The sequence below is a fragment of the Carya illinoinensis genome, chromosome 11, assembly GCF_018687715.1.
Source record: "Carya illinoinensis cultivar Pawnee chromosome 11, C.illinoinensisPawnee_v1, whole genome shotgun sequence".
Classification (NCBI taxonomy): domain Eukaryota; kingdom Viridiplantae; phylum Streptophyta; class Magnoliopsida; order Fagales; family Juglandaceae; genus Carya; species Carya illinoinensis.
Genome location: NC_056762.1, coordinates 32,765,764 through 32,787,629, shown reverse-complemented (window position 1 = coordinate 32,787,629; position 21,866 = coordinate 32,765,764). Strand labels below are relative to the sequence as shown.

Sequence of the window (21,866 nt, the reverse complement as noted above, 5' to 3'; positions counted from 1 at the left end):
CGATCCGCCGCCGTCGCTCCGCCTCCGGCCACCATTTCTTCACCACTTCATCACCGGTCCCTTGCCGTCCTAACCCACCCATTTTCGGCCTCCAACGACCACCGGAGCAGCTCCCACGAGCTTGTTTTCCGATTTGCTCTTTTTGGCCATTTCCGGCCATTCCGCCGCCACCCACGGCCGTCCGTCACTTCCTTTAGCTTTACAACCATCCCTTGACCACCCCCCATCAATCTCGTGTCCTAGTTTGTCCCCGTTCAAAAGTGGGTTTTTCAGACCCACGGCCACAGTGAATTTTCACTGTGACGTTGCTGTTTTTCCGCCGCTTGCAAAGCCGCTTGTTTTCTAAAATTGCCGTATAGCGCTGTAAGTATTTTCCAAACCCTATTTTCAGATTTTAATATATATTGCTCATTCAAATATTTTACTGTTGTTGGTTGTTGATTCCAGACTGAGTCCGAGGAGTTTCGGGGGTCGAATGGATGGAGGACGGAGTTGTCTGTTTAATTGATTATGTTGGTTGGTTATTTTATCATGCATTGATTTGGCATTTCATGGTGCATGCATGTGTGTTTTTGTTCACGTGTGAAAAGCCTGTGTATTGGCGTGAGTGGTTTTACGGGTGCGTGTGTATCACGAGCCCAAGCCGGGATGGGTTATTATCTCGGTGGAGCTCCTCTGGTCACTCGGGAGCGGAATAAACTGAGTGATGTCCCCTGAGTTGTCGAGAGAGATGACGGGAGCGGGGCTAGGGGATGCTTGGCTACGAATGCGCCGGGCGCGGAACCGGGCATCGCCCTACTCACCGACTCCGTGGCCCTTCGCTGGCGAGGGCTAGAGGATGCTTGGCTACGCACGCGCGGGAGGCGCGGAACTGGGCATCGCTCGTTAGGTGTCACATGCGTGGTGGTACTCTACGGTGTGACACCGGAGCCAGGGTGTGCGGGTGACCCCTAGGGGAGGTCATGGTGCATACGGTTAAAATTGGATAATGGTTTATGAGGCCAAATGGGACTTTTGGCGTGGGCCAGATGGACTTCTGGCGAGATATTGGGCCGGATGGACTTCCGGCGAGATATTGGGCCAAATGGACTTTTGGCGGCCAAATGTGACTTTTGGCGTGTTTTTTTGGAAAGGATATGCTTTTGGGCCAAATGGGTTTTTGGGCGTGTGTGGAAAACTTGGGTTTTTGTGGGCTTTGTGCATTGGGCATGTTTCATGCATCTTGTATGAGTTTTATGTGTTTTTATTTGGTAGTGTTTGGGTTTTACTTACCTGCGGTACCATTCGTGGTTCCGTAGCTTTTGGTGCAGAGTTAGAGGACGAAGAGGAGGAGGCTGAGCCCGAGGATGCGGCTCCGCCGGGTTGCTGATGCTATCCTTATATTTGTTTAAAACTGTATTCGTGTTTTGTAATATTTATCTATGTACGTTTTAAACAGCTTGTATTACGTTAAGAAAAATTCTGGTACCTAGTTATGACTTTCTTTATCAGCTGCGTGTTTCTCTATACACATCTGTTGCCTTGCACACACTCGGCACCCGTCGATGGGATGGTGACCCGGGTTGTCACCATCCGGACGTCTCAATTTCCCCGTGTTCGGACGTGGGGATTTGGGGGCGTCACATAGTATGCTATTCCTCTTAGTTCTGTTTTGCTCGAAATTTTGGCCCATTTCAAGTATTCTGGTAAAATTTTGTTTTAGACTATTTTAATGATAATTTTGTGATTTTCTTATGCTTGGATGACATTTTTATAAATTTTAAATTTATATAATATTTAATTAATTCTTGAATATTAAATGTACTTATATAATTATAATTTTTTTAACTTTAGATATGTCTCATCATTCTTTTTTTTTTTAAATATCATTATCCTTAATAATTTCTCTATTCTTTTTTTTTTCTTTATTTTTGTTGAACTCAAGGTTTCAAGTTTTGTGTAATTATATATCTACACATGAATTTTGATGATAACAAATGAATTCAAAGAATAAAGAAGTCTCAAGCTCAAGTTGTCTACACAATGGAGTCAATCACATCAAGGAAACAAGCATAAGCAAGAAGGGAACAAGTTCACATTAAAGTTATAGAGTAATGTTGTAAATCTCTTTAAAATTCGAAATAAGGATTAATGCTCAAAATTAATATTTTATCATAAAGCATTAAAATACATTTTCCACATGTGCATGAATATTTTTGAAAATTAAATTTGAAAATTTTGAAAGATGATTGATTGTCATCTTTTATATGTGCATGCCTTGATTAAATAGTTGAACTTTGAAAATATTAAAGATGATTGATTGTCATCTTTCACATGTGCATGTTTTATTTGAATATTTTCAAAAGTGATTGATGCTTTTTTAGACTTATACAAAAGGTAGATGATTTTGTTTGAAAATTTTGAAAAGTAAAGTGTGCTCATTTTGTCATATACAAAAAGTAAAAGATTAGGTTTGAATTTTTTGAAAAGGAAAGTGTGCTCCTTTTGTCATATGCCAAAAGTAAAAGATTAGATTTGATTTTTTTGAAAAAGTGAATGATGTTGTCTTTGACATGTGAATCTTTTTAAATTTGAATATGAAGTCTCATATGCCTATAAATAGATCATTTGAGAGCTTCACATTCACAACACCAAGAGCATACAACATTCATTCAAAACTTTCATTTTCTCTTCTCTAAACATTTATTAAGCTAGATACAATAACACCATAAAATAGTAAAGTTCTAGAAGAATTGTAAGAATTGTAGACAAGTTTCTCTACTGTTATGTAACGGATTTTGATTCCCTCTATACATGTATAAATACCACACACTGTGGCAATGAAATGTATTAGAAAATATTCCTCAAATACTCTCTCTCTGTTATGGTATCAGAGCAGCACGACTAGCTGTCTCTCTCTGATCCATGGCCGAATCTCCCTCTTCCCCCCCTTCTTCATCTTCCTCCCAACAATCACAGCCAACTACATCCATTATTTCTTCCTTCTCCCATATCGTCACAACAAAGCTTACAAATGACAATTATCCTCTATGGAAGGTGCAAATCAGCACCTATCTCAGAGGACAAGATCTATTTTATCTTCTAGATGGCTCACGCCACTCTCCACCTGAATTTCTTCCCGATAAACCAACCACTGTAAATCCGGAATACATGGTATGGAAACGTATCGATCAGTTGGTCCTCAGTATTCTTTTCTCCTCCATTTCAGATTCTCTTATTACTCATGTCCTTTCCTCAAGCACGTCTCGAGCTCTCTGGAACTCTCTTGCTGCAATGTTTTCCTCCAGATCTCAAGCACAAGAGTTCCACATCAAGTTTCAACTTACTCATCTATCACAAGGCAATCAAAATATCACAGAATATTTTGCGAAGGTTCGCTCACTAGCCGATACACTTGCAGCAACAGGAAGTCCTCTTCCTGATAAAGAGTTTGTCTCATATCTGCTTACTGGTTTAAATGCATCTTATGACACTCTCGTGACCTCCATCACAACTAGAACTGATCCTTTGTCTTCACATGAGTTATATCAAATGCTGTTAATACATGAAAGTAGGATACACCACAAGCTAAATCGGACCAACACTTAACCTTCTGCAAATTTTTCCTCTACACATGGTAGTAGTCGAGGCAGCGCTCCCCATCATGGTGGTCGACAAGGACGAAGCGGTCGTACTGGCAGATATGGCAACACTCGTGGTGGTGGTCGTCCCTACAATCATTTCCCAAATAGACCCACTTGTCAAGTCTGCAACAAGCAAGGCCATGTTGCTCTTCAATGCCGTTTTCGGTTTGATCATTCTTATCAACTTGATGCCCCACCATCATTCTCAGCTAACTTCACAGCTGCTCCAAGCTCCTTTTCTACTGAAGCATGGTACCCTGACTCGGCTGCAACTCATCATATCACAAATGACCTGAACAATCTCAACATATCTTCGGATCAGTATGCTGGCAGTGATCGAATTCACGTTGGTGATGGTAACACGTTGCCCATTCAACACTTCGGTGATTCCTCCTTCTCCACTCATTCTTCAACTTTCCGTTTGCAAAACTTACTTCATGTTCCCTCCATAAATAAGAATCTTATCTCTGTGTGTAAATTTTGTTCTGATAATCAGTGCTTTTTCGAATTTCATGACACCTTCTTTTCTGTGAAGGACAAAACCACGCAGAAGACCCTCCTCACCGGTCCCAACCATAACGGGCTTTATGTTTTCCCTCCAGCATTATCTGCACTTTCTTCAGCTCATCATCCCTCTGCCCAACTTGGAGAACGAGCCTCTTTCGCTAACTGGCATCATCGGCTCGGTCATCCATCACTTAAAATTGTGTCTCAAGTCTTGCACTCCAACCATTTGAAGTTTCTTCCCCGAGAGCATTCCTTCACCTGCCCAACCTGCCCACTTGCTAAGCTTCATCAACTTCCCTTTCGGCCCAGTCAGGCCCATTACACGAAACCCCTTCAATTACTTGTAGCAGACTTGTGGGGCCCATCTCCTCACATTTCTCGTAATGGCTTTAAGTATTATTTGTCTCTTGTTGATGCTTATACACGTTTTACATGGATATTCCCTATTAAGCTTAAATCGGATGTTCTCAATATTTTCACCAATTTCTTGCCATATATTGAACGTTTATTCAACTCTAAACTCATTACACTACAAACCGATGGTGGAGGCGAGTTCAAGGCTCTCACTCCTTTTTGTAAAAAAATTGGAATCACTCATCGTTTTTCGTGCCCTCACACGCATCAACAAAATGGACTTATTGAACGTAAACACCGTCATATCGTTGAGACTAGGCTAGCCCTCTTAGCTCATGCTTCCCTTCCCTTTTCCTTCTGGGCCGAAGCCTTTGAAATTGCTGTTTTCTTAATTAATCTCATGCCTAGCCCAATTCTTCAACATAAATCCCCTTATTTTTTAGTCCATAACAGAAGCCCAGACTACTCCTCCTTAAAAGTCTTTGGTTGTGAGTGCTGGCCCAACTTAAGACCATACAACACTCACAAAATGGCCTACCGTTCTGTCTCATGTCTGTTCTTGGGCTATAGCCCGACCCACAAAGGGTATAGATGTTTGGACCTTAAAACCCAACGTCTTTATACCTCACGGGACGTTCTCTTTAATGAAGAATCGTTCCCATTCCGAAATCACCCCCTAACATCCATTTCTTCCGCTAACCCCTCTTCAGCTCCCACTCCTACGGCCCATCTTCCTCTTCTTACTTCTTCTCTCCTCGGCCCAGGCCCATCCTCTCCACCACTTCCCTCCTTTACTTCTTCTCCTTCTCCTTCGCCTATTCCGTCTTCCAGCCCCTCCAGCACCTCTGTTTCTGTTCCCTCTCCTTCAATACCTCCTCGCCCTCCATTAATCCCTCCTCCATTAATTCCTCCTCGGTCTCCCATCATAACCAGATCTCAGACCCACTCATCCCGTCCCCGTATTCCCACCGACGGCACTGTCACCTATCCTTCCCGAAGTTGCTTCACTGCCACTATTACTGTTCCTGACTCTCCTTCTAGTTTTGCAATTGCCTCTAAATGGCCCGATTGGAAGCTGGCCATGTCTCAAGAATTCGAAGCCTTGCAGAACAACTCTACGTGGAGCCTTGTTCCCCCCGTTTCCTCAGCCAATCTCCTTGGCTGCCGTTGGGTCTACAAAACGAAGCTCAGGGCAGACAGGTCTCTTGAATGAAGGAAGGCCCGTTTGGTAGCAAAGGGCTACCATCAACAACCGGGAGTTGATTATGAAGATACCTTCAGCCCAGTAGTCAAAATGCCCACCATCCGTTTGATCCTTTCTCTGGCCGTTTCACAACATTGGAGTCTAAGACAAGTCGACATCCAAAATGCGTTTTTACATGGCTCCCTTACTGATACTGTCTACATGCAGCAGCCCCAGGGCTTTGTTGATCCGGTTCATCCCTCATATGTCTGTAAACTGCACAAAGCAATTTACGGACTGAAGCAAGCACCAAGGGTTTGGTTCGCCCAACTCAATTCGTGGCTCATTGCCTATGGGTTCCAGGCTTCCAGAGCTGATCCATCCCTTTTTATTCTTCACCAAGGTGATGTTCACATCTATCTACTTGTCTATGTAGATGATCTTGTGATTACATCGTCTATCCCCTCTCTTATTGATAAGATTGTTGCTGATATGGGATGTGCTTTCCCAGTTAAGGATCTAGGAAAATTATCCTATTTTTTAGGCCTTGAGGTTGATTATTTGCCATCTGGTTTACTCATTTCTCAACGAAAATATATCAAGGATCTCTTGCTTCGGAGTAACATGCTTAATTCTAAGCCCATATCTTCACCTATGGCAGCCTCTGTGAAATTATCCTTGCTTGACTCCCCTGACTTTGATGATATTCATCACTACCGTAGCATTGTGGGTGGGTTATAATACCTGTCTCTTACACGGCCCGATATTTCCTTTGCCGTGAACAAGGTGTGCCAGTTTATGCACAAACCGAAACAGCCTCATTGGACAGCTGTTAAGAGAATTCTTCGTTACCTCAAAAATACCATCAATTTTGGTCTGTTTTTCTCATCCAAGTCTTCTATTCAATTGCAAGCTTACTTGGATGTTGATTGGGCGGGATGCCCAAATGATCGGCGTTCCACAGGAGGATATAGTATCTTCCTTGGCAAAAATCTTGTTTCCTGGAGTTCAAAAAAATAGAAAACCGTGGCTCGTTCCAGCACAGAGGCTGAATACAAAGCCCTTGCTGCTTCTGCTGTAGAGGTTATTTGGCTTCAAACACTCCTTTCAGAACTTGGTATTCATCTGTCAACAGCTCCAATAATATTATGGTGTGATAATATTGGAGCCACCTTTTTGGCTGCTAACCCTGTGTACCATTCAAGGACAAAACATATGGAGGTTGATTTCCACTTCATTAGAGATCGAGTTGCTGCCAAGAGCCTTAGTGTCAACTACATCAGCTCCAAAGATCAAATTGCGGATGTTTTCACTAAACCCTTAGTGTCGGAGAAATTCTTTCATTTCAGATCGAGTCTCAATGTGTTAGATACCCCATTGGACTCGAGGGGGCGTATTAAGCTAGATACAATAACACCATAAAATAGTAAAGTTCTAGAAGAATTGTAAGAATTGTAGACAAGTTTCTCTACTGTTATGTAACGGATTTTGATTCCCTCTATACATGTATAAATACCACACACTGTGGCAATGAAATGTATTAGAAAATATTCCTCAAATACTCTCTCTCTGTTAACATTGAGCCTTAATCCTTGTTCATTTTTAGAGATATAGTTTGCACTGTATTGTTCTTATTTCACTCATTGATGAGTGTTTTCTGATAACCTACCCACTATCAGCTTTTGTACCAGAAAAAGGGTGTGTATAACCCTTGTGTGTGTAGAAAGTATTCTACACGGGGAATAGTTGAATCACCATGTGTAAGGTGATTGCAAGTGTAGAGGGTGTTCTACACGGATCCTTTGTAGCGGTGTTGTTCAAAGGTGTAATAGGTTTCTATCTCTACCTAAAGGAGGTTGAATAGTGAATTTGGAAATCCTCAGGGGGTAGCTTGAGGTGAGGACGTAGGCAGTGGGGCCGAACCTCATTAACATACTGAGTTTGCTTCTCTCTTACCCTTACTCTTTATATTTATTGCTATTTCATATTTTGTTTATATTTTATATTATATATTTGATTTATAATTGTTATTTTTTTAATACAACTCAATTCACCCTCCCTCTTATGTTAGTCATCTGGGCAACAATTTTTTATATCTCAACTCAAGTTTGTAATTTTTTCAACATATATTTATTTTATAAGCCATCAATTCTTTCATATATATACACACTTACATGACATACATTTACATATACATGTATTTATTATATTATTTAGGTTATATCTTATATTATATCTCCTATATTAATAAGTGCCAATACGCAGGCAACTGTTGTTCAATTTTTTTACCAGTTTTGCCCCTGCTTTATGTAACTATTTACTGTCACTCAGTCTAAGTTTTTGACAACTTTAACCCTGTTTTGTATTTACTTTACATTGGTGCCCTGTGCCATTCTTTTATGGAAAATTCTTTTTGTCATCCTCACACTTCACACACCATACTTATTCTATTTTTTTTTCATTTTTTTATAATAAATATGTAGTATGTAGATGATAAATAGAATAATTCAATTAGTTTAATAAGAATAAAATGAAATAAAAAATAAAAAAATAAAAAATAATATTTTAATATATAAAGTGTGTAGTGTAGGATGTTGTGTAGTTCTCTTCTTTTATTGTGTTTTACGCTTTTATTCTTACTTTTGTTCCCGTAGTTCTGGATTTTTTTGGGTTTCCCTCTTATCGGATTTCAGTTTGTTTAATTTTTCTTTGTTTTGTTTTTCCACCGCCTGCCGCTTGGGATAAGGTTCTTTTAAACCGCTTGGTGGATTTCCAGAACTGCTTGGTGAGCTCCATCTGTTAAATCACGTAATTCCAAAATCAACGCTTGCTCTCACCGACTGAAATCTGGAAACTAAATATTTTCTTCCACTTCTGCTCTTCTCCATTCTCACTTCTCTCACAGAAAAATCTCTGTATGTTTCAAATTGCTCCTTCGGATAGCTTATCTCTCATAGCTTATCTCTCTGCCTTGTCTTTTGGTTTTGGCAGGCTTGTGAATGTATTCCTAGGTTCGACGGAAACCACTTCTTCATGATCGACGGCAGCCAGCTCAACGGAAACTTTGCTCAGAGGCTTCAGAATTTTCATTGATGGAATCTTCGCTTAGCGTATCTCTCTCACCACCTCTCTCTCTCATAGCTTGTCTCTGTTTTTTTTTTCTAATCTGCTTGTGATTTGATGCTCAGAGACATGAAAATGCAAGACAATATGAAAAATCCTTAGCACGAGGAGATCAATAATTACAATGCAAGCATTCTTTGTTTTCAGGTAAATTACGAGCTTTTCATTGTTTATTCACATATGTATATGCAGAGTTATTGTTGTTTGGGTGGTTGTTAGTGAGCATTTTAAATTATTGAAAGGGAATTATTATAACGTTTTTTTTCTTGTTCTTTGACATTCGTTGTTTTAGCTTTCAAAGCAAAGGTATAGTGAACTATTATAACATTTATGCATGGGCTTTCGTAGAATTTATAGGTAATTCACTAAAATTCTTTTATGAGTGGTGGATGATATTAATCTCATACAGCTGCAAGAGTTGGATTCTAATTTCTTAACAGATCTAAAGCTATTGGCTTGATATCATGAGAAAGGAAATTACTGTTTCATGTGTTCCTTAATCCATTTTCATCAAGATTTTTCTATTTGAGTCGGCTGTTTGCAATACTATGAATGCTTCTCATTTTTTTGAAGGGAAAATAGGTGAGCCTTACTCTGTCATATGGCTTCTCTATCTTTTGAAAATTGCAAACTGGAAAGACAAATTGCAAGGTCTTGAATCTTTTGTAAATTGCAAAATCCTTTTGTCTTTTTGTACTCACTTATGGTGCTTCAACTAATTAGTTTTATCATGCAACTCATATGTTATTTATCTTATTGGAATTAACTTTTTCTTCACCTCTTTCCTTGCTTCTTTTATTACGGTAAATTCAAACTTCAAACATGTAAAAAGAAGCATGGTGGCACCTTCATTTTTTTATTTTGAGCATGCATCTCACCATCTTCGAACTTCAGTTTTATAGCTATGGAGCACATCTATAGTCTACCAAGCATGGTTATAACGTAGCCTGGAGATTATCATGTGGCTGCAATGTTTATAGAGTAGTTCCTTTTATTACCATGAAATTAATATCTCAAGTGGTACTGTTGAAAAAATAATAATTTCAAGTGGTGACTATCACTTCTGATATGTGGTTCTAAAGTGCTTGAATCTGTTGAAATAATGGTAAGACTAATAAGTTTTTCTAATTTGAATAAAAATTTTATCACGAGTATATTATGCCTAGAATGCTGACGAAGATGTTCTATGTTATTCCTTGAGGCATGAAAGTGCTTATGTCTGGATTAACTAACATGCAGTACAAGTTTTTATGTTGATGGTCAATGGCGATATGATGAATCCCAACATCATGAGCGGCGAATATCGTATGGTCAACACATTAATTTTGGGTATGGATTACATGGATGTTGGTAATGAAGCCTTTCAGCGTATGGTGAGTTGGTTATCCCATTTATTTGAAATCTTGGTGACTTGGCTACTTGTTACTCTTTTTGTTGTCTTGATGTCTTGTAAGGATTTTGTTGAAGTCAATGTCTTGGCTATATCAACCTGTGTTTATGGGCTTCACTTAATTAGTATGAACTGTGGTGTGCTTAATTCTTAGTGAATCTCCGCACATTTTGAAGACTAAAGCAAGCCTTTTTACTTTTTAGTCAATCATGGGAATTGAGTTCTTCAAGTACATGTGCATTTGTCATGGTTAAACATTTCTTTTGTGCTTTGCTATATCTTAATATTATGTTTTTGGCTCTTGTAGGATGTCTTTCTACTAAAATGTTGTTATTGTTGTCGTTCGTTTTTGTTATTATCTACCAACAACTTTGAACCAGACTGTTACAATTCAGGCCTGAGTTGCAGATGGTCCACCGACCGAGGTGGTGCCAGGTAGATCAACGCTGATTTATAGGCCTCCCATCAACGTATTTTTGTATTATTCTCTACTTACACTGCCAATGAGTTACTTCCTGACCCAGGCAAGGTTTGGATGCTTGACCATTTGCTTTCATTTGAGAGGCTCAAGTTCCTGTCTTTCTAATGGTAACGTGAATCAATTTCTAATCCAGAAACATTTTGCTTACATGTTGCCCTAGATGTTGATTTACCTGTGAAGCAAGCATTTAATATACTGCATGAACAGGTATTTTTTTCAAGTTTGAAATTAAGTTGAAATTGCTTTTGCTTAGTTTGAAATATTCTTTTAAGAAAATGAGATTTGTTATTGATAAAGGAAAATAATTATTAATCGATAAAAAAGGGAAAATACTTGTTCAAAAATTTATTCTCTTTCCCTCAAACCAATGTGCATTGATTATCTCAAATGGAAGAGAATGGCGGAAATATCTTAAATAAATCTATAGTGTTTTAAGTAGCATTCACTTTCTATTAAGCATTTTGGCATATGGTGAGTTCTTTTGCTTTTGGACACCTAAATCATGCATAAGTGTTGCTCTTGTATAATTAAACCCAAGTGTTGGTACAATTATGAAAATAATCAGTCCCTTGACTTTATAGTCGACACGGCATCTGGTGAAAATGCTTCAATTTAAAAAGCCTAAGAAAAAGAAATCCTTGTAGAAGAAAGATGAGCTGGATTTAGATGTCCTTGAAGCAGAGGCTCTTATCTGCTGGTCTGGGTGTTGAGGATCTTGGTTCCCAGAGGGATGAAAGGAGGCAAGCCACAAGAGAGGAGCAAGAAAGAGCTGAGGCTGAATTGAGAAACCATGCATACCAGTCAGCCTGTGCAAAAGCTAATGAGGCATCGCAATGATAATGTATTCTTCCATTTCGAAAATTTTACTTAATTTTGACACTTTTTTGGATGAACTGTAACTGCTATTGACTATGTATGTGAAGAGATTTTATTTTCTGTTGGGGTTTCTTCCATCTTCCATTGCATTACGTACATGGTGAATAACTTATTTAAAATTTTTTTATTCCATTTCTTATTTATATGCACTATAAATTTTATGTTGTTTTTTTCACTATAAATCTATCTTTGTTTGTTTTGATGTTTAACTTTAATTACTAATTCAAATTCTCAGGGCGGCACAAAACGATGCGTTACTGGAAGTAGTTTTGGATCAGCTTCAAACAGTTCTACCTATCCGATTACAAAAGTATCTGAAATCGCAGAAAGACTAATAATTGCTCTAGCAATGACAGTATAATTTCCTTTTTTTTAAGCCAAATATCTTATTTTAAAGAATAAAATTCGTTTTTTAACTCTTTTGAATGATTTTATTTTATTTTTTTGAGACATGGAGATTGGAGGTTGGTTGGGATGAAATGGAGGTTGGTTGGGATGAAATGAAGATGGAGGATGAGAATTTGTGAATTGTGGATTTGGAACTGTTCATATGCTTAAATTTAAAATATTGATTGTTTGTTGAGTTTAATTCATTTGGTAATAATGAATTTCGAATCCTTCTATACGGTATGATTTGGATGTTGGTTAATGCACGTAATTATTTTGTCTTAATGCAGAAATCCACATTTTTGGTTAAGGAAAACTCTGTTTGCAGTCTCCTGCCCTCAAGCGGCAGGTAAACGGTTGGCCCACTGCTGACATGGAAAAAAATAAAATGCAGTGTTTTGCGTTTCTTCCCTCTCCTTCGTTTGTACTTCAACCCGCAGTGCCCCTTCCCTCTCTCAGTCCCAACCCGCACGAGTCAGTGAATTTTTGAAGTCCCAAATCGAGCGACCAGGCCTCCCTCTTCTCAGTGAGTTTCGTTTTCCCCTTGCGTTTCACCTCCCTCTGCTCAAACCCACACGAGTCACTAACGGGCCTTAACGCCTGAATTACATTCAACCACAGGTGTAAAAGGCGGTCTAGGAGGAGTATGCACGGCCAAGTCATTTCCCGAAGGCGAGGGCACCTAATTCTCTGGCGTGTTCTCACCAACATCAGAACTGTTGGATCTTAAAGTGTCCTAGAACGAGGTTATAAACCTACTATTAGTGTTAACAATTGTGTTATTATTTCGATTATGCTCGTCTCCTCCACAGTTACCATTTTCATCAGCCCCGTTGCTGTTCCTGGGTCTTGTAGGTGTGTTATTGAGCCTGCTAATCTCGACGAAGCTGCCTTGGAGAGGGACAATCATGTCGGGGCAGAAGTAGTAAGCCCTTTCGCAATTGGGGCAGAGATTGGCGGAAGCTCCGGTGTTAGCATGAGCATCATCGAGAACATCAAGGGCACCTAGAGGAATCAGAGAAGCAAAATTGTGGCGATTGGGGAAGGAGAATAGAAGATCCATGTGTTTGAAGCATCGAGGGAAATTGGCATCCACACGAATCTTACGGATATTATGATGGTTGAGGCCATTGGAGTCGGAGCCACTGTGGCCCCACTTGTAACGCTCTTGGACTTTGATGAGGGATTCGCGCCAGCATTGAATGCCGAAATGGAGGTGGTTAAGGTGGGTCGAGATGGAGGACAATTGAGTGAAGCAGTGGGATAGGAAGGTATCTGAGGTCAGCAGCAGCGTCTTTCGCTCCACCTTGTTCCTCCATCGCAAAATTCTAGACATTTGATGAGAGAGAGAGAGAGAGAGAGAGAGAGAGAGAGAGAGAGAGAGAGAGAGAGAACCTTGGGACTGTGGGAGTTGGAACCTTCAGTCGCTGAGATTTTGGTCTCGCTGAGGAAGAAAAGCAGGTAAGAAACAACATGGGTTTCATTTCAATCCGCAGCTTTTTTTTTTTTTTAGCTGACATGGCATCAGCCGACTGCACAGCGTCTACGTGAGACGACTGTGCGTAGAAGAACTGTTTGGTTAAAGGCAAATTTAGAATAGTTGATTTTCATCAATCATTCCATTACATGTTATGCGAGAATTGTAATAAAGTAATTGGCTACGAGCACGGTGAAAACTTCCTATATTATAGTTGCAAGAATATGACGATTGCACAGTCAAGGTAAACATTTTCATCATATTTTGAAATTAAAAATTTTAAAATGATAATTAGAATATTTTAATTGCTTACATCAAAAAATAATAATTTATTCATTACTATCAGGTGTCTAGTTTACTTAGAGCATTGGCAATGGATTCTTTATCTTCATATATAAAATTACATGTTTTGAAGATTGATTTTGAATATGAAGAAAAATTCATATATTGGATTATGTATTTTTTGATCAAATAATAATAAAATAATAAAGAGAGAAGAGAAAAAAAAAAAAGAGAAAAGAGAGAGTTGGGAGGAGAGAAAAAAAAACAATGAAATAATGTTTGAAGAAGGAAAAGAACATCTTCAAAGATGAATAATCACTGTTTATAGTTATTTAAAATTATAAAGATATATAAGTCAATGCAGGTGATTTTAAGGCAACTTTATTCAAATTTGAGAATGAAAATGAAGATGAATAAACCATTGCTAGTGCTCGATGTGTATGATAACAGCACATCGACACCATTGGTTAGTTTTGAATTTTTGGTAGAGCAAATTTTGGGATGCACAACAATTGATCTGATAGAACATACAAGCGAGGTAAAATCTATACATTCAAATGCGTTTAAAAAATTTGATACACTATCATTTTATATGTTTTTCATCATTACAAGAATATCTACCTTATCTTGAAGATATTACAAATAACATTGAAAATAATGAATGGATCGTAGTGTTGGGCACACAGATGAATGAATCTGGGAGGCTACGTCAAAATAGACTTACTGTATTGTCTATTAATAACATCCCAAGAACAGAAGAATGAGTTTCCAGACCTTTCTTTTTAAACTTTCAACTGTTATAATATATAAGTACAAAGTACTCGTATATAATTGTAATTATGTTTATGGGAGTTTTGTATTGTAGCCATGAATATTTTGCAAACAGCATGTATAATGTTTATTATGAGCAAGAAAAAATTTGTTAGAATATAAATAAAACTCTGTCCGTTTATAGCTAAACTGGAAAATTTTAAAGTTGTGAAACCTAGGAAGAATATCAACTGGGCACACATGCATTGCACGTACTGCTTTACTAGTATACATATAAATATGTATAGTTAATATATAGTTATTCCCGAAATGGTACACCGGAACACACTGGTATTAAAATATTATGTTCCAGTACTTAAGCCAAAATGATCACCGGAACGGAATTTAACATATTGTTACCCCCTCCTCTCTGGAAACAGAAGAAAAAAAAAAGATTAAGGCATTGTTAATTGTTATTGTAAGCACTTTATTAGATGTATTCTCCACACCGATTTATAAATAGAATTTTTCAAAATGATTTGATGTTGTGTGTAAAATCAGATAAATAATAAATATTAAGGATGAAGTTAGGACACTTTTAAATGTAATAGTTAGTGTTTATTTCATATTTAAGGAATAAGTCTATTTATAGCCCTATTATTTTGTGAACCAACTCCTCATTAAAGTGAATTCGATAATGTTGAATAAGTACTATTAGTGCATAAACTTTTTATATACCTATGATGGGTGCCAAAAGGTCGACAAATATGGGGAAGTGTCATTATACATATAAAAATTTTATATGTAGTTATTTTTGCGCACTCTTTTAGCCACTATCCTGATGTAATTGGCTCCGTATTAAAAAAAATTGATGCAACTAATCATATCAGTAGAGTGCATAAAGAATATGCAAAAATAACTGTTTGTAGCATTAATAAAAAAATTCACTTGTAAACAAGACAAAATAAAACAAATCCATTGTAAAATAGATTTGCCCAGCATACATGACAAGAACACAAAATGACTAAGAATTTAGTAGTTCAAACTTCTAATTTTTAACGAACCATCCATGTCACAAAATACCACCCTACGCCCAGTTCACTTATTTTAGGATAGCTGCATGCCCACTTGCACAATACATGAGAAGATCAAACCCAGATGCCTTAATTTAATACACAAGTAAATTCCTAAAAACCTAATCAAAGTTGGCTACTGTGGACTTTTAAGACATTCAGAATGTGTGCATTTAGAAGAAGCATTCCTCATTTTTTCAGCAATTCATTTAAGGGATTTCTCAATATCAATCACAAACCGGTACTTCACATCTCTCTTCAGTAGCCTTTCGATAGCTTCGTTTGCATACTCAATTGGAATTACTTCTATCATTGGGTAAATTTTACGAGCAGCACAGAAGTCTATCATTTCTTGTGTCACTTTTGTACCAGCAGTTATGCTACCAGAAACAATTCTCATTCCTGCCAAAAGTTCAATTCATGCAGCTCATTACACATCTTAAAAACTCACATAATCCTACTTGCAATAGTCTTAATACCTATGACATGGCTAGCAGTCATACTAATAATTTTTTATGGCTAATGCAACAACAATATCATTAATGTAACAATATAACTTTTTATGATTAGATGAAAAGGCTGAAATTTTAAAATTGAAAAGTATTTGTATTTGAATGATATTTAGATGTTAAGAAGAGATGGATTAAGACCATATGTGAACCAAATAAGGCCTAAGTAGAAAAGTACATGAATTTCATAAAGCTTATTTAAGTACCAGTATTTAGGCTTGCAGGGCTGAATTTGACTTCACTTGGGAACCCCACAAGAGTAAGAACACCACCAATCTTCAACAGTGACATGTATGGATCAAATGGGTGATCACCAGATGCCGTGTCGACTATAAAGTCAAGGGACTTAGTCAGGGCCTACAAGCATTAAGACAGCCGTCAATCCAACAACACTCAGGATATGTTATTGATTTCAATATTGCTAATGTGAAAAGAACAACAGATACTTTACAACAAGGTTATCTAATTCTACCTTCATTTGCTCTTGGTCAGATGAGATCACAAATCTGTCTGCACCAAGTATACTCAGGGCTTCCTCTTTTTTGGATAAGCTAGTGCTAAAAACTGTCACATTCAACCCAAAAGCCTTCCCAAACTTTACTGCCATGTGACCAAGACCTCCAAGCCCAATCACTCCTAAAGATTTACCATGCTGGTTCATCTTGTGGCGCACCATGGGAGCATACACAGTAATTCCAGCACAAAGCAAAGGAGCTGCTGAAGCCAATGGATAATCGTCAGGTATGCTGAAGCAGTACCTATATTCCAACACTAAAATTGATATCCGTAATTTGTGGTAAAACCTTGACAAATTCCTCGAGTGCCAAGGTAGCTAATAGGTCAAAATAACCTCAGCAATGAAAATTGTATCCACTTCCCAGAAGCTTGCAAGCTCTAAAAACACAATCATAAACAAGCATATGTATATATTGATGTTGAGCAGCCAGACCTAGCTACTTGATAAAGAAAATGTACTTAATTTCATAACCCTCTATAACTTATGTCCAACCATTGGCGATTCTAACAATGGCATAGATCCATGGGAAGTCTCAAGCCTTGTGTCACCAACATTAACAAGTTCCATGCGCACAACATCACCATGAAACAAATGTCATATACATTGGCAAGTAACTTCCACATTAATTATCACGTCAACTCCAGTTAGTCTAAATTTTGAAGATTTCCTTTTACGCAAGTACATGAGGTCGAGAGTTTTAGATATAAATACTTAAATGCAAATATGAGAAAAAGCATCATGCATTTAGCAGTAACTAGAAGGGATTGATATTTTATTCTATAATCATGAACTTTATATTCCAAGGAAAATAAGATCAAGAAAATAGCTTCAGAGAACACTTACCTTTCATGCACAACAATATAACTTGAATATCCTCCTTTTGTAATAGTCCCATCCGCATCCACACCATTAAAAGTGAATGTCATTCCTTTTGCACAATAAACTTCTTCATTATCATTGCAATACTCACAATCCCTGCATGAGTTGACATAAGTTCCCACTCCAATATGGTCACCAACCTTGAAGCGGTGAACATTGGAACCAACCTCTTTCACAATTCCAGCAATCTCATGTCTGGTGTGCAATTACAAATACATTAGTTCAAGGAAACCTAAGACGTACAACATACCCAGGGTATATATACAATTAGTCCAATACTAACCCAGGCACCAAAGGATACTTCGAATCCCCATGTCCATTCCTTGTCCAGATTACATCAGCATAACAAACTCCACAATGTGTAATTCTTATCGAAACATCGTCAACTCCAGGAGTCCTGATAAGAAATATTTTGAAAAATATTGATTATCGATAAGAATATCATGTTAAACTGGAGAAAATGAAGCAAAATGTCTTCATGATGCAAATTTCAATTAATTTTCCGTCATAGTTGCTCAAAATTGATAAAAAAAAAAAAAAGGCATAAATATGATGATGATTATCAAGAACTGATATGAGAAACCCATATCTGAGATTCACTTTCAACTCAATTTTTCAAATAATTTATATTAATTTAAGCAAAATTTCTCCTTCATGAACATCCATCCAAGACAATAAAAGACACCTCAACAAAATTTCTTTCAGGGACAATTAGTTCTTTTTTTCTTGTATTTCTTGTATGCCTGTATTTTAAGAAAGGAATTGTCACATCTGGCGCACGCTGCATAGTTATAATCTCTCATACTGGAATTAGACATTCTTTCTTAAAAAATGAAATTGGATATTTGTATAATTTGGACAAAGAATACAGTATAGAATAGCTCGATCCTTTGGATAGTAAGATGAGATAGTTTTAGATGAAAATTGAAAGTTAAATAAAATATTATTAGAATATTATTTTTTAATATTATTATTATTTTTATATTTGAAAAGGTTGAATTATGATTTGAAAATGTTGAATTGTTTATTATATTTTGTGTAGAAATTTGATAAAATTATAATAATAAGATAAGCTAAGATGGTTTTGATATTCAAACGGGCCACATGTTGACAAAGTTGAGACTAGAACAAACACTAGTTGGGGCCACTCACTCACATGACTTGATCTATACTTTTCAGTGAACGAATATTCCGGATTTTGAATAATCCATCTTATACCATGAAAAGAAATTTTAAGTGAGATCATTTCATAAAAGTAGAAGTGGCCTATCCTTTCCATTAAAGTAATGCTTGGTTTTGTATGGCCCCATTGAAGATGATTGATTTATATGAATGGCAGTATTCAAATTCATGTATAACCACCCTTTATAGATTATGATGCATGATGTTACGTAAATACGGGATTTTTCTTGTTTTCATTCCCTGATGAGAGGACCAATCCTCTGATCATCGCATTAAATAAACATACCTGCGGCTGAAGTTGTATGGTGATAGAACTCCAGACTCATCTCTTGCCGCCCATCCAAGGCAGTCAGCACTTGCACTTGAGCAGCTCATTGTTGACTGGTTAAGCACAAACCGATCAATCATCAGTTTGTCCAAGAAGGAATAAATAATTGAAGAAAGAAACCCATGAAGGTTATAAAGCCAAGGCTCTGACCCAAAATAAAAAATAATGCACATTTACAACTAGTCTAATTTGTATATTTCCCTTCATTTTTTATACACTTGTTATCGTCCACAATTTACAACTGGCATACTGGCTAATGCTTTTAAATTACCAGTCTTAAGAGATGTCTTGAGAATTGTCAATAATTTTTAATAGATATTTCTTAGATCATCAAATTAAATTAGAATTTGGTCTCATTTAAAATTTTATGGTAACTACATGGTAACTAAATTTTACGGGATTCTTTGTGCACAGCCGTTAAGTAGGCAAATAATAGCTCAAACTGGGCAGAAACTGAGGTTCCTACGTACCTTTGATCAAACAAGAGATCGATCGACTTTCAGTATCAGCTCAGAAAAAATGAGACATCTTTGGGGAAATATATTATAAAGACTCAAATCTTAAACTCTCGATTATCACTCATGTATTTGTCATGAGCTGATAAACACACAAAAAAGAAGCAACAGAGATGTACGTGGCCGGACATGAGCAGCGAAGAGATTCTGTTGGCTTACCGGGGTTGATGGAGGAAGAACACGGAGAGTGAGAGACTGCCGAAGATACTCCAGAAGCATAACCCCAGCCTGCAAGACAAAAAGTCAGCAGAACTGATTCGTACGAGCGGATGAATATCTGTTAGGCTGTTATCTCTATCTTTATTTATTGGTAGAGATTCGACTCGGATCCGTGGACTTTATAAGCATTTAGAGTGGTTTAGGTAGTGAGATAGGTGAGGTGGTTTTAAATAAAAAATAAAAATTAAATAAAATATTATTAAAATATTAATTATTTAATATTATTATTTTATAATTAAAAAATAAATTATTTATTATATTTTATGTAAAAATTTTAAAAAATTATAATACTAAGATAATATGATATGATATTAATATGAGATGAATTAAGAATGTGTCTCAATCAGATGATCTCTTTGACTAATCTCCTTTAATTTGCCTGCAATAATTTAGACGAATGATATTTTGTTGTCTTTTTATATCACTTATTTTACTTTAATTAATACGTTCTCACGTAATTTATTTAAAAAATTAAAATATAAATATTAAAAAGATAAAGCTAACTTAATATTTTAATATTTTTTATGTTTTTAGATATTATTTTATTTTAAATATAATTTTTATTTATTTTTAATAAACTATATCGCACCACATCGTAATGTTACAGACAAAATAAGTTATATGAGTTAGAGGCATGATTGCAATTCTCAATTTTTTTTTTTTTTTTTGAGAAAACAATTCTCAATAATTTATTTGATAAGAGAAGTTCCAAATTGAGTTTCTTGACAAATTAAATCATAATACTTTCAAAAAGATGAGATGAGATAAGATGATTTTAGATAAAAGATAAAAGTTAAATAAAATATTATTATTATTATTATTATTTTGAGATTTGAAAAAATTAAATTAGGATTTGAAAAAGTTGAATTATTTATTATATTTTATATAGAAATTTAGAAAAATTGTTATGATAAAATAATATGAGTTACGATACGGTAAGATTACTTCTCAATCTAAACCAGGCAACATTATCATCCGTATCAACTTATAGATAGCATAAATCAATTACATCATGTTGAATGATATTCATTATATCAAATTATTTTTTCCTACGAAACTGGATCTGTTTGAGTTGAGAGATATGGAAGACGTGAATGAAATCCACTTCTTCCCGAGTAGTGTAGCTCTTATACTCTAATAATTTCTAAAATTTTGACGAAATTTTAGTTTTGTATCACTGATTTACTATGAATTGCTTTGAATAAAAGTCACTTTATTCCCTCATTACAATTTTTTTTTGTAATATCTAAAATTTACCGTTCAGATATTCCTCTTGGTGTGGAATCATCATGTGATATCACATGATTTATTAAAAAATTTAAAAATATAAACACAAAAAAGATATAAGAAATCTAGAGTTCCACTCTTCTTCTTTTTATATTTTAATTTTCAAATGTCCTTTTGGTTTGAATATATATTTTTTGTATATTTTCTTAATAAATCACATAATACTAAGTAATGGTGCCACGTTAAGAATGTCATCGAAGCGATAAGTTTCAGGTAATTTAGTAGCAATAGTCTTTGGATGACCAAATCATCAAAATTATGATAATGCAACAGTCAAATAATTTTCATAGTTTGAACTTTGGACTTTGGAGATGGCACTTAAAAATAATATCTTAGGAGTAAAATATAAATTCTTTTATTTAAAAAAATAATAATAAGGGCACTCGGCCTACGCAGGCTGTGACGTCCTCGTGGCTTAGGTAATGTCAGGATTAGGGTAGTATTATCACTCATATTTGGTGACCTCATTGCAAGCCAGAAAGAAGTTTTTTCAACAAAGATAGTGATTGGTTTTTAAGTTAAGCTCCGATTTGGATAGTGAATTAAGATAAAAGTTAAAAATTAAATAAAATATTATTATTTTAAAATTTAAAATATTAAATTATTTATTATATTTTATTTAAAAATTAAAAAAAATTATAACAGATCAAATATTTTTACTATTTAAACTGGCTAGCCAAGGGAAGGCCAACCCCTGATGCATGCAATGACGTCTTTGAGATTAGAATTAGTTTTCCAATCATTTAAAGGGAAGGCAATAAAAAGTGGGGAAGGCAATAAGTGGGGAAAGGGAAAGAAAATTGTATATAATAAAAAATACATATAATAATAATAATAAAAAAAGATAAGAATCCAGTTAATAACAGTCAATGTAACAATTATTATATGCATTATACTCTATGTCCATAGCAATCAAGATCTTTT

General features: G+C 36.1%; 1 protein-coding gene and 1 long non-coding RNA gene across 10 annotated transcripts; one reads left to right on the top strand and one right to left on the bottom strand.

The window, feature by feature from the left end:
- Window positions 1–8,295: 8,295 nt before the first annotated feature.
- LOC122281572 lies at window positions 8,296–12,126 on the top strand. Of its 9 annotated transcripts, none has more exons than XR_006230260.1 (8): window positions 8,296–8,452; window positions 8,659–8,777; window positions 8,856–8,937; window positions 10,030–10,163; window positions 10,576–10,709; window positions 10,822–10,868; window positions 11,243–11,502; window positions 11,773–12,126. It is a non-coding gene; the product is annotated as an uncharacterized LOC122281572 (long non-coding RNA). The 9 variants fall into 9 exon arrangements; XR_006230261.1 differs by having other exon boundaries at window positions 8,317–8,475; XR_006230259.1 differs by lacking the exon at window positions 8,296–8,452 and adding an exon at window positions 8,453–8,582.
- Window positions 12,127–15,341: 3,215 nt separating this feature from the next.
- LOC122280480 (probable cinnamyl alcohol dehydrogenase 1) lies at window positions 15,342–19,754 on the bottom strand. Its single transcript, XM_043091381.1, has 7 exons — window positions 19,596–19,754; window positions 18,880–18,974; window positions 17,695–17,808; window positions 17,376–17,606; window positions 16,488–16,773; window positions 16,222–16,372; window positions 15,342–15,908 (listed from the first exon to the last, which is right to left on the bottom strand). The coding sequence occupies exons 1-7, from the start codon at window positions 19,653–19,655 to the stop codon at window positions 15,712–15,714; spliced, it is 1,134 nt and encodes a 377-aa protein (XP_042947315.1). The 5' UTR covers window positions 19,656–19,754; the 3' UTR covers window positions 15,342–15,711.
- Between the last annotated feature and the right edge of the window lie 2,112 nt (window positions 19,755–21,866).